A 13,618-nucleotide genomic window follows, 5' to 3' on the forward strand; every position below is an offset into this window, starting at 1 on the left:
TAAAATTAAATGAGCTCCTGTTGTTTGGATATTTTGACATGGTAATATAACTGACGAATAAATTACATACACATCTGGTCCTTCCTCCTGAGACAATCTGGGTATATGAATGTAATTTCCTCTTTATTGTTAAATGATATTACTTTTAATGTAACGTAGTTCAATTAATAGCTCTAATCGTGTAATTGAAACACTCTCTTTATAAGTTATTTTAGGTAAAGACCCAGATTCACTCTCCAGGGAGGTTTGCTGATCCCAGCAAAGTGAGAGTGTCTTGACAACTGACATTAATGCATGTGGGTCTGGGGAGCAAAGAGTTTATTGCACTGGATTCCTGCTCTGGAAACCCAGCAAACTTGCTGAAAATCCATGCATTTGGAAATTGGGTGAGGAAGGCAATTGGTCTTGGATGTGATGCTTCCATTGATTGATATTGTGCTCAAAAGACAATAATATACACAGGGGGGCCCAGCTCCTTATTGATATACCAGCAAAAAGTCAGCACCTTTGTGGGGAGGTTCAGCAGGTCTGGCAGCATCTGTGGAGAGAAAGACAGAGTTCACCGGACTCGAAACGTTAACTCTGCTTTTCTCTCCACAGATGCTGTCAAGCCTGCTGAGTTTTTCCAGCAATTTTTGTTTTTGTTTCAAATTTCCAGCATCCGCAGTATTTTGCTTTTACCTTTGTGGGAAGAAGCAAGGAAAAGGAGTTGGAAGCTACTGACTGGGCCTGAAGTCATGGGGTTTCAGCGATCTTGTGCATGTGATAACTGCATATACAATCTGATAGGACACAATTATTTACAACAAATACTTTACGCTGCTCTTACGAGTTGTAAGATGACCAGTTGGTGCACTGCATTGACGTTCTCCTGGTGATTCAGTTGGTTAAGTGAGTAAGTTACTGGCCCACACAGGCTTTGTGGAGTCCAGGTTCAGTGTCTGGCCTGTGCTGTGCTGCACAATAAATACTGCCAATCGCTATCAAAAAAGAAAATGCCAGCAGCCTGAAGCTGGCTCCCAGTGCATGAGTGCAACATAACAAGTAGCCAGAGTATAAATGTAGGCCAATGAAGCTGTAACAGTTTGAGTGCAGCCAGATATCAACAGATATTCTAGAAACATTGTCAGTTTCCATTTGAGAGATACTGATCTATCCTGCCCCTCTGCTCAATTTGAAGACTTGATTGTGGTGCTTTTTGACCTAGTTACAGTGCACACAGTTTGAGTAGCTGACATACTTCAGTTGAATCGCCCCATTACAGAATGCAAGCAAGTTGAGGGAGCCTCTACCTAATAGGATATGGTCTAAACATGTTGCAGGTCCTTGATCCTAACACAGCACAAGGGTCTGTTACTCAGATGCTATATGCACAAATAATCTCCCCTCCCAGTGTAATTGGTCCCACATTAGACAACCTTCAACGTCACTCCAAATATCACATCCCCAAAATACAGACAACCCCCGCCCCCAGTTCCACTGTCACACACAACATGCAGGTAGGGGCCCAGTATTCAGTTCTATTAAACCCTTGTGTAATCATCAGGATTAACGACAAAGTATCTCCAAATCTACCTCAGGCCTTCATGTGTGAGAAACCTTTGGTCATAAGGACAGTGTCATGTAAAGGTCAGCTTCTGATGCTGATTCTAATCACTTCAAAAGGCCTTATATATGTGTGTATATATGCTAACAACTGCATTTGAGGGGGGGGGGCAAGGTTGGTGGAACTCCACACACTTTTATGCCACGACACTTAGTCTGTAGTAGAATACCAGCCCCTATACAGCTCACCTAACCTGGGATAAAACACTGAAATCAGAGATATTGTCAATACTCCATATGGCTCTTCATTTCTCTAGTGCAAAAATCATTGTCTGCTGCTCACGGTGGATGAAGGTGCTGTTTAACGCTGGCCCATGCTGAACAATAGATATTACTTGCTCAGCAGCCTCTGATCCACTGACTTCATGAAGTCCGAGGTTCCACCAGATGTTGAATGAGGGCAGTTTTGGCTTAAATGGTCCCAGATTCAAATAGCCTCCTAGCACCCACTGTCCAGGTGAACACTTAACTACCAGGAGAAGGTACCCGAGGTCGCTCCTGGAATCCCAGCAATAGAAAGCTTGAAGGACAAAACACTGGAAACCAAAGGAGAGGAAGACCAGCCCACTCATTTTACCAGGTTATACTGGAGCTATGGCCTTTGCCCCTTCACCAATGCCTCTGAGCTTTAGCACCACACAACACAATTTGACTGTCCAACCCACAGCCCCCGTCTCTCTGTAATCACTCCTCTCTCCCCCACCACCCCCTTCAGCTGATTGCTGAGTATGTTTATAGAAGCTGTCCAGATAAAAGGCAAAGCTCCAGCTTTGAAAAAAAAAAATTGCAGCAAAAATTCCCCAGCTGCTTTGGAACCTGTCAGCAAAAGCAGATTGGTGAAGCAGCTTTGGGGCACTTTTGCGATGAGCCCCACCTTTACCTGTTTGGCCATCTTCTGCAGAGTCACAATGTGCTGGATTTGGAAAGTGTATTCAAATGTCTTCCCGATTTGAGTTGTTTAATAATGGAGTGATCAGCAAGTGAAACCCCTGCCAACACAACTCCTGGAGCAAGTACCTTGTATTTAACGAATCCTACAGACTACCACTCAGAGCCTCCAAAACAGGAGACACTGATCAACAAAGCATGTGATGAGATGTAAAGTCCTACATACATAGAAAAAATGCAGAATTGTATTATAAATGTACACAGTTTGAAAGGACAAAGGTAGCAGCTACAGTGTCTCCGACAGTTCACCCCTGACACTTCAGTTCTGCAACAGGAATCCCCATTCCCATAACTTTGACACAGAGGCCACACAGGCTCATCCTGAGACAGCAACGTTAGATCAGGGTACAACTCGGAGCTGCTCACAAAAGCATGGCCACAGGAGGTTAACTTGTGCCACAAGTGCCTGTTTCTATCAAGCTAGTTCGTCCTACTGATTGGGAAGGTACCTCAGCTCAACAGTGCCTGGTCTCAAAAGATGAGAGTTTCTGACATTTTTTACATTATATAAAAAGAAACAAAACAGATTCTTCATCTGCAGATGACTTTAACTGAAAGCTCAAGAATTGAGCTGAGACACATGATACTTGAAGTTACTCCTCATATAAAGGTGTAGTTGACAGCTCGGTTACCTGCCACATCCCAACTGCTTTGGTTTAAAAAGTTCTTAAAGCTTGGCTTCAAATCATCTTTTGTTTTTTGATCCTCAGGTGACCCCAAGAGCAACCTGTCTCCAAAATTATCAAGGTTCCAGCCCGTGTAGTCCATTCCAAGAATTCTATGATTGAAGATTATTTTCTACAGTATTGTACAACTATCATACTTCAAAATGTTACTAGAAATTTACACTAATATTTTTCCAGGTGTGAAACAAAATGGGTGATGTGTAGTTTGAAAACTGAGTACACACCTCAGTCTGTGGTGGGTTAACCTAGCATCTGCTAATTACATTTAGTTACAGCTCAATCTTTCCCTCGAACCATTTATAATGATTAGCAATAAACATTGACAGGAAGTGAGGGTTGTAAACACGTAGTATGGAAAATGTTGAGAGTTGTGTGTACAGCATCCCTCAGGCTAGGGATCAGACAGCTTTACGAGGCAGGTGGCTTCAGTTTCAGGTGTGACATGGCTAGAGGTTGATAGCTACTGCACAACAGCAGCCTGAAATGTTTCACTGCATCTGTATTTGAACTGATGCTGCAGAAGTGGTAGGGAAGAGTTAGGGGCTCAGGAGAGGGCAGGAAGAGACAGTTTGTAGAAAATTCTAGAAGCCTCAATGTTAATGTGAAAACATGCCTGAGGAGATGTAGCTGAACTTAGACGAGTGCAGGTTGAGGGACAGCACAGTTTCAGATTCTGGAGACTGAGACAACATCGCATCTTCCCATATCGTTCAAAATGCAATAAGTGAAACCCCAGAACCGTGAGAAAGCTGACTGACTTGTGAAGTAGGTCTCAAAGTGGAAGCATTGACGCAAACTCACTTCCATTAATTTAAGGCTAGGTTACTAATCAAAACTGTTCTGAATCTTTACAACTAGTAAATCCTTTATTAAAGTCATGTAAAAAAAAAGTCAATCCTGAACATTTATCAGCCCATTTGATGCAATTACTCTGTCCTCCCAGCTTCAGCAGGTGTTATCAGTGTATAAAAAACCTGCTTTATCACAATACCTCAGCTGTGTGTGTCAACAGAATGATCTTTTCAGAGTTCTCAGTCTTCAACCTACACATCCAACACAACCATAAGGTGTGTGCATGAGATTAAAAATCTGAAAAGTGTAAAATAAAAGAGTGAATATTTATTTGGGAAGCCAGAAGAACAAGTTTGCCCAAAAAACGGAGGGGGAAGAGAAAGCAGCGTTTGACAGCACATTCACCTGCTCTCTGGTAACACATTATGAATATTTGGGGAATTCCTTCAGACAACACACACACTAAGAACTTCTAAAGCAGTGTAAAAGGTGTGGCTTCTCTAGGGTCAGATTTCACATGTTCAGGTCCAGTCATTGACTACGGTTTGAACCGATTGCCACCGTAGCGTCAGTGTGTGTGTTAAATACGTAATAGAGTTCACAGTCTGCAGCCATCTCTCCACTTTAAGAAGGAAAAAAAAGATGACAGATCTGGAGTTAAACTGCAGCCGTCACCCACTGGGATGTCTGGAGGTTGAGAGAATGGCAGTGAGGTACCCAAGGAACCCCCCCATGGCTACTTCCTGAAAAAATCACGGATTTAATCATTGAAAATACTGACAGCTGTCTCTAATCAACAGACTGCGGTCCTGCGTCGATTGGTTCACAGCTACTGGACCTTGCCAGGGATCTTCGCTCGTTTGCGGGCAATGGCATCCTCTACAGCTTTCAACTGTTTCAGCAGCTCCTCCCTGCGAGATAACGTACTGGATTTGCTTGACTTTGCAGATGATGCAGTGGTGGCAGAGGCTGCTGTGTCATGGGACTTGCTGGAGCTTGAAGACACACTAGTCACTTTGCTCGAGACCTTTGACTGGGGTGAAGGTGGCCGTTTTCTAAAAAGGGGAGGGAAAAAAAAGATTTAAATTCATGCAGCCAGACTTCTCTAAAATTTTCTTTATTTTTTTACTTGAGTTGTAGGCTGAGTTGGATAGCCGTCACTTCTTTCCATCCTTAGTTGCCCCGAGGGCAAGAGTCTCATATAACTATGTAATAAGGAACTGGAGCCACATATAGGTCAGGCCAGAGGATAGTGGCTCCCTTTTCTGAAAGATATTAGTGAACCAGATTACAGCAATCTTTCATGGTCATTTCTGAGCAAGGTCAAAAATTAGCACACTTATTGAACTTGCCATTATGGGGCCTTGGACTTAAATCCCCAGCTTGCTTGCCTAGTTCTCTAACCACTTGACTAACTACTGATATCGAAAACTGCTCTTCCTGGAATGCAAAGATAACCCCTAGCTGCTTTTCTCAACTCCCAACAATCTTAAATCCCTGTCCCCCGTCTTGTCCACCATCACCTCCAACAATAAGTATGAGGAGCTCATGGACTTTGTCATCAAGGATGAGACCATCAACTTCCTCTGCTCTTCCCTCCCTCCCACTAGCCCACTGGGCCAAACTTCCTGTAAAGCTGTACCCGCCACCTGAGCCTGAACTCTTATCTTTCTCAAGTTTCTCTCCTACCTTCCCTCATGCACCCTCCAAGCTCATCTTGTTCATTAGACCCAACTCCTGCTTCCTTTACCCTATTCCCTCTAAACTACAGGCCACAAAACTTTCATTCCTGGTCTCCATGTTAGTGGATTTTGTTAACAGTTCTCTCTTTTTAGGTACAGACCCTCTCCTTTAAATCTAGCATTTTTAACCACATCCTCAAAAACCCAAACTGACTTCACCATCCTTGCAAACTGCCATCCCATCTCCAACCTCCATTTTGTCTCCAAAGCACATGAACACCTGGTCACTTCACAAATCTGTGCCCACCTTTCCCGGAACTCCATGTCTGAATCCCTCCAATCAGATTTCCACCCCTGCCACAGTATCAAAACTGCTCTTATCAAAGTCACAAACGGCATCCTACGTGACTGTAACAAAGATGAATCATTCCTCTTCAATCTTCTCAACCTGTCCGCAGCCTTCAAAACAGGTCACTACTACACCACCCTCCTCCAACACCTCTGTATGGTTGCCCAGCTGGGTAGGGCTGTTCATGGCTGGTTACTTTCTTATTGTAGCTAATCACAGCCAGAGAATTGATTGCAATGGCTTCTCTTCCCACTCTCGCACCATTACCTCATCTACATGCTGCCCCTTAGCAACATCATCCGAAAGCACAGCTTTATTTTTCAAATGCACACTGACCACACCCAGCTCTACCTCATTAGAGCCTCTCTTGACTCTCCACTGTTGCTCAATTATCAGACTGCTTATCCAATATCCAGTACTGAATGAGCAGAAACTTCCTCCAATTAAACAGTGGCATGACTAAAGCCATTGTTTTTAATCTCCACTACCAACTTTGTTCCCTACCCTAGCAGCTGTCCAAGGCTGAACCAGATTATTCTCAACCCTGGTGTCTTGTTTTGACCTCTAGGTGAGCTCCCGGCAACATATTCCCAGCATCATGAAGACTGCCTATTTCCACTTCCATAACATCACCCGACTTAGCTCATCTGCTGCTGAAACCCTCGTCTATGCCTTTGTTACTTCCAGACTCCACTGTTCCAATACTCTCCTGTCCATTCTCCCTCATTCTACCTTCTGTAAACTTAATGTTGTCCAAAACTCTGCTCTCTGTGGCCTTACTCATGTCAAGTCCCATTCATTTATCACCTCTACACTCACTCACCTACAGTGGCTCCAGGTCAAGCAACGCCTAAACTTTAAAATTCTCGTCCATGTTTTCTGTCCACCTTAGGTGGCCGTGCCTTCAGTTGCCTACGTCCTAGGGAATTCTTCCCTATTCCTCTCTGCCTCTCTTTCCTCTGTTAAGATGCTCCTTAAAACCTACCTCTTTGACCAATCATTTTGGCCATCTGACCCGAAACCTGTTTATGTGGCTCGGTGTCAAATCTTGCTTTATAACACCCCTGTGAAATACCTTGGGATGTTTTATATTAAAAGCAAGTTTCTCTTGATAACTACTGAAGAAATGCACCCAGTTGTTCCACTGGCTGTGATGGCTCCTGCTGGCAAAAAAATACACTGGGCGTGAAATTACATTTGCCCATCAGTAGTAGAACTGATTACACTTTCTATCTGATATTCACTGCATGATACCTGCTAGAAAACTGCAGACCACTGGTTCCTATGGTGTCAAAGCAGAGGGCAGTCTGCAAAAAGGCAAAGACCTCTCCTCGTGAGGATACGTTGTAAAGTGAGGGAGAAGAAAGGGAAGATAGGAAATGTACCAGGCTGTCCCACCCCTTCACTCAGTAACAGGTCAATTCTACAGTAGCACTTGTAGAAGCTGGAGTCCAGACCATCGAGCCCTTGAGAAACAAGTAAAATCAAACTATAGAAAACGCTGCAGTACACCAGGCAACATCGGTGGAGAAAACATCCAACACAAGCTACCTGACCTGCTGAGAGTCTCCAGTGTTTTCTGTTTTTTTCACTAATCTCAGTCTGCACCACAAAATGAGAATGAAAAAGGTGGAGATATACATCAATGGTTCGAACTTCAGAACCTGCAGAATGAATGATCTGCAACATGTGTTGCACAGAACAGCTTTCACTGCAGTTCCATTATTTGCCCCTGCTATACTCACTCACCTCCAATATGGTTTGCTTTTAATCATCACATAGAATTAAAACTCTGCTAAGACAGGTTCAGATGCAGCAGTCTTACACTTGCCTGTAATAAAAATTGCAATATAGCACCTCTCCACATTTTTCATACACAGAACACCTATAGGCTGGCCTGGTGCCATTTCTGAACTGCTGTCAGTTGCATTTCAAGGGGGTTTGAATCAACCACACCAGTGAGTGCAGGCTGGAGATGGAGTCCTTCTCTTTACCAAGTGTTCTATCACACTGCACACCCACTCACCTAATCAGAAACACTTTCACCATCTCCACCTGCACCCATTAAAATTTAGAAAGTAAATTCAGTGAAGATATCTTCAAGTTAATCCACTGCTGGTGCCACTTGTGCATGTATTTACCTCTCTGCTTGGGCAGGAGATGATCTAATCATTGCTGGTGTTCGGCTACTCTGACGATCACCCTTTGGTGATGGTGGCCTTCCGAATGCCTTCCGCTCACGATGCCCTGAAAACAGACAACCAGGTATTTGAGAGAAACACATAGGGCAACATCACACACCAACACCAAGAAACATACTGTTTAAGCAATCACCAGCTTGGCTATACCTGTGTCCTAAAATTAAAACCTCTGGTATCTCTCCTAAGAAGTATATAAGGTCATTAATACTGTGAACAGTTTTGGTCCCCTTATTTGAGGAAAGATACACTGGCATTGGAGGCAGTCCAGAGAAGATTCACTAGGTTGATCCCGGGTATGGAGGGATTTTCATATGAGGAGAGGTTGAGTAGGTTGGGCCTGTACTCATTGGAGTTTAGAAGAATGAGAGGCGACCTTATTGAAACATATAAGATTCTTAGGGGGCTTGATAGGGTAGGTGCTGAGAGGTTGTTTCCCCTTGTGGGAGAGTCTAGGACCAGAGGGCAAATCCTCAGAGTGAAGGGGCGCCTATTTAAAACAGAGATGAGGAAGAATTTCTTCTCACAGAAGGTAGTGAATCTGTGGAATTCTTTACCACAGGGGGCTGTAGAGGATGGGTCGTTAAGTATATTCAAGGCGGAAATAGACAGATTTTTAATCAATAAGAGAATCAAGGGTTATGGGGAAAAGGCAGGAAAGTGGAGTTGAAGATTATCAGATCAGCCGTGATCTCACTGAACGGCAGAGCAGACTTGATGGGCTGAACGGCCTACTTCTGCTCCTATGTCTTATGGTCTTATAAGAAATAGGAGAAGTAGTAGGCCATATGGCCTCTTGAGCCTGCTCCACCATTCAATATGATTGTGGCTGATCTTCAGCTTCAACTCCACTTTCCTGCCCACTCTCCTTAAGATCATAAGAAATCATAGGAAATAGGAGTAGGCCATTCGGCCCCTCCTCCATTTGTTCAATAAGAACATGGCTGATCTGATTGTAGCCTTAATTTCACTTTCCTGCCTGTTTCCATAACCTCGACTCACTTGCAGATCAAAAATCTATCTAATTCAGCCTTGAATATATTCAATGACCTAGCCTCCAATGCTCTCTGGAGAAGAGAATTCCAAAGACTAAAATGGGAGACCCCTCATTTTGAAACTGCGCCCCTAGTTCTGGATCTCTGCATCAACCCTGTTAAGCTGCCTCAGAATCTCACATGTTTCAGTATCATCTCTCCCTTGATTCCCCGAAAGACCAAAAATCTGTTGATCTCAGCCTTAAATATATTCGACAATGGAGTATTCATAACCCTCTGCGGTACAGAGTCCAAAGGTTCACAATCCTTAGAAGAAATTTCTCATCTCAGTCCTAAATGATCAGCCCCTTATCCTATGCTCTAGATTCCCCAGCCAGCGGAAACAACCTCTCCCTGTCTTCTACCCTGTCAAGCCCCTTCAGAATCTCGCGTGCGTTAATGAGATCACCTCTCATTCTTCTAAATTCAGGCTCAGTTTACTCAGCCTCTCATCAAAGGACAACCCTCTCATCCCAGGAATTAGCCTAGTGACCCTTGCTGTACCGCCTCCAAGGCAAGTATATTCACAGTGCAGAAGGAGGCCATTCGGCCCATCGAGTCTGCACTGGCTCTCTGAAAGAGCATTCCACCTAGTCCCACTCCCCTGCCTTATCCCCATAACCTTGTACATTCTCTTTTCAGGTAGCAATCCAATTCCCTTTTGAATATCTCAATCGAACCTGCCTCCACTACCCTTTCAGGAAATTTGTTCCAGACTCTTTAAATATGGAGACCAAAACTGTACACAGTACTCCAGATGTGGTCTCACCAAATCCCTGTACAAGTTTAGCAAGACTTCCTTACTCTTGTACTCAATCCCCTTGTAATAAAGGTCAACATACCATTTGCCTTCCTAATTGCTTGCTTTACCCACATGCTAACTTTGTGTTCCTTGTATGAGTACACCCGAGTCCATTTGAACAAGTTTCCTGTCTTTTAAAAACTATTCTGCTTTTCACTCTTCCCACTAAAGTTAATAACCTCACATTTACTCACATTACACTTTTCTGCCAACTAGTAACCTGTCTCTATCTCTTTGCAGCCTTTTTGTGTCCTCCTCACAGCTTGCACTCCTACCTAGTTTTGTATCATTAGCAAACTTAGATACATTACTCCCTGTCTCTTCCTGTCTAAGTTATTCACTTGAAAATGCCCATTTATCCCTACTCTCTGCTTCCTGTCCGTTAGCCAATCCGCTATCTGTGCTTATATATTACCCAAACTTCATCAGCCCTTATCTTATGTATTAACCTTTTGTGTGGTATCTTACTGAATGCCTTTTGGAAATCCAAGTATTCTACATCTACTGGTTCCCCATTACGTGCCCTACTAGTTACACCCTCAAAAAACTCTAATAAATTTGACAAATACTATTTCTCTTTCACAAAACCATGTTGGCTTTGTTGGATCATACAATGATTTTCAGTGCATTTTAAGATTTCCTTAATAATAGATGGCAGCATTTGCCCAACGACTGATGTCAGACTAACCAGCCTGAATTTCCCTGTTCTTTCTCCCTCCTTTCATGAATTGTGGTGTTACAATTGCGAACTTCCAATCCATTCAGATCATTTTAGAATCTAGGGAATTTTGGAAAATCATAATCAATGCATCCACCATTTCTGCAGCTATCTCTTTTAGAAACCCCAGGATGTAGATCCTTACGTTTCTCCAATATTTTTTTCTGCTGATATTAATTACCTTAACTTCTTTGCTCTTATTAGTGATTACCCTCTATTTTTGTTATGTCATTTCTGTCTCCTACTGTGAAGGCAGGCAAAATATTTGCTCAATGTCTCTAACATTTCCTCATTCCCAATGATAATTTCTCTCTCCTCTAAAGAATCAGTGCTTATTTTGCATACTCCCCTATTTTTTATATACTTGTAAAAGCTCTTACAATCTGTTGTAATGTTCTTGGTTAGTTTTCTCAAATATTCTATTTTTCCTTTTTTAATCAACTTCTTGGTGGCCCTTTGGTGGTTTCTAAAACACTCCCAATCCTCAGGCTTAGTACTGTTCTTTGCAACATTATAAACCTCTTCTTATAATTTAGTAGTGTATATAATTTTCTGAGTAAGCCTTGGATGGATTTTTCTTGCTGAGTTTTTGTTTTCTAATGAAATATATTTTTGTTGAATATTTTAAATTGTTTCTTTAAGTGTTTTCCAGTGTTTATTTATCGCCAAGCCTTTTAGTCTATTTACCCTATCAACCATAGCCAGCTCTCCTCTCATACCTAAGCAATTAGCTTTGTTTAAGTTCAAGATTCTTGCTTGTGATTGGAGTACGTTGCTTTTAAACTTCATTCAAGTTGCATTACTGTTGGAATTCAACTGCATTTTGATCACTATTTCCCAGCAGATTACCAATTTAATATCTTTGGTTCACAGAAATTTAGCAATCTCAGATTTAAAATTAACAATTGTCCCAGCATCAACTATCATTTGCCGAAGAGAGTTCCAAACTTCCACCATCCTTTGCATGTAAAAGTGTTTCCTAATTCCTTAATAGCTTCCTTTAATATTTTGAAAACTCAATCAAATCACCTCATAATCTTCTAAATTCCAAAGAATGCCACCCTAGTTTGCATGATCTCTCCTCATAATTTAACCCTTGAAGTCCAGTTACCATTCCAGTAAATCAACTCTGCGCTCCCTCCAAGGCCAGTATATGCTTGCTAAGGTGTGATCTCCAGAAATGAACACAGTACTCAAGGTGTAGTCTAACCCAGAGCTCTGTATAGCTGTAGAATTCTCAACCCCTTGTATTCTAGTCTCTAAATTTAAAGGCCAGCATTCCATTAACCTTTCTGCCCATTTTCTGCACCTATTCATGACATTTTAATGATTTATGTACCCGGACCCCAAAGTCTCTTTGGACCTCCATTGGTTCTAGCTTTCACTATTTCAAAATTCCCCTGTTCTTTACTTTTGAGGTCCAAGGTAGAATATAGTGTGAGAAATGCTAGGCGAGCCTGCAGAACACTGGTACAGAGGGGTCTTTATGTCCTCATACATGAATCACAAAAGTTAGCATGCAGGTACAACAAATAACTAGGAAGGCACATGGAATGTTGGCCTTTATTGCCGAGGGTGGAGTATAAACGTATGGAAGTCTTTCTACAACTGTACAGGGCATTGGTGAGAGCATGGCATACAGTATCAGTCTCCTTATTTGAGGAGAGCTATATTTGCATCGAAGGCAGTTCAGACAAGGTTCACTGGGTTGATTCCAGGTAAAGGTGAAAGGTTGAGCAGGTTGGTGCAATACTCATTTGAGTTTAGAAGAATCTTGAGGGGTGATTTTAATAAAACATAAGTTGACAGAATTGTTACAGCGCAGAAGGAGGCCAAACGGCCCTTTGTATCTGCACCAGCTCTCTTGTGCCATTCTCTTCGTATATAACCCTGCATATTCTTCCTTTTCAGATAACAGTCTAATCCATTTTTGAATGCTTTGATTCAACCTGCCTCCATTACCCTCTCAGGCAGTGCATTCCAGACCCTAACTACTCACTGCGTGAAAATGTTTTGCTTCATGTCGCTTTTGTTTCTTTTGCCAATTACTTTAAATCTATGCACTCTTGTTCTCAATTCTTCCACCAATAGGAACAGTTTCTCCCTATCTACTCTATCCAGGCCCGTTCATGATTTTGAATATCTTTATCAAATCTCCTCCCAGCTTTCTCTTCTCCAAGCAAAACAGGTCTAACTTCTCCAATCTATCTTCATAACTGAAGTTCTTCATCCCTGGAACAATTCTTGTGAACCTTTTCTGCACCCTCTCCAATGCCATCACAACCTTCTGAAAGTGCGGCGCCCAGAACTGGATGCAGTACTCCAGCTGAGGCTGAACTAGTGTGTTTTCCCTTGTGGGGGAATCTAGAGCTAAGGGCTACTGTTTAAAATAAGGGTTCTGCCATTTAAGATGGAGATCAGGAGGAATTTCTTCTCTCAGAGGGTCGTTAGCCTCTGGAATTCACTTCCACATAGAGCAATGAAGGCTGGGTCATTGAATATATTCAAGGCTGAGTTAGACCGATTTTTTGATCTGCAAAGGAGCCAAAGGGTTACAGGGGACCGGGAGGAATGTGGACTTAAGGCCACAATCAGATCAGCCATGATGTTATTGAATGGAGGAGCAGGCTTGAGGGGCCGAATGGCCTACCCCATATCCTGTTTTTATGACTTTGTTTGCCTGTCGTAAGACCCATCTGCCACAGTTTTGACCATTCATTTAATATCTGTTTGTAATTTTATGCTTCCATTGACACTTCTTACAATGCTGCCTTTCTTTGTGTCAAATGCAAACTTGGGCATGT

The 13,618-nt window shown here is 42.5% G+C and overlaps 1 protein-coding gene across 2 annotated transcripts in view; it reads right to left on the reverse strand.

Moving 5' to 3' along the window:
• Nucleotides 1–4,338: 4,338 nt before the first annotated feature.
• zc3h18 (zinc finger CCCH-type containing 18) overlaps nt 4,339–13,618 on the reverse strand; it is a 203,110-nt gene continuing 193,830 nt past the window's right edge. For both annotated transcript variants that reach the window (XM_078544708.1, XM_078544707.1), the window contains exons 18-19: nt 8,204–8,309; nt 4,339–5,086 (exon numbers count right to left, since the gene is read on the reverse strand). In XM_078544708.1, coding sequence (XP_078400834.1) covers nt 4,861–5,086; nt 8,204–8,309 — 332 coding nt within the window. In that variant the 3' untranslated portion in view covers nt 4,339–4,860. The remainder of the gene's footprint in view (nt 5,087–8,203; nt 8,310–13,618) is intronic.

This window comes from Cetorhinus maximus, chromosome 6, assembly GCF_964194155.1.
Source record: "Cetorhinus maximus chromosome 6, sCetMax3.hap1.1, whole genome shotgun sequence".
NCBI classification, from domain to species: domain Eukaryota; kingdom Metazoa; phylum Chordata; class Chondrichthyes; order Lamniformes; family Cetorhinidae; genus Cetorhinus; species Cetorhinus maximus.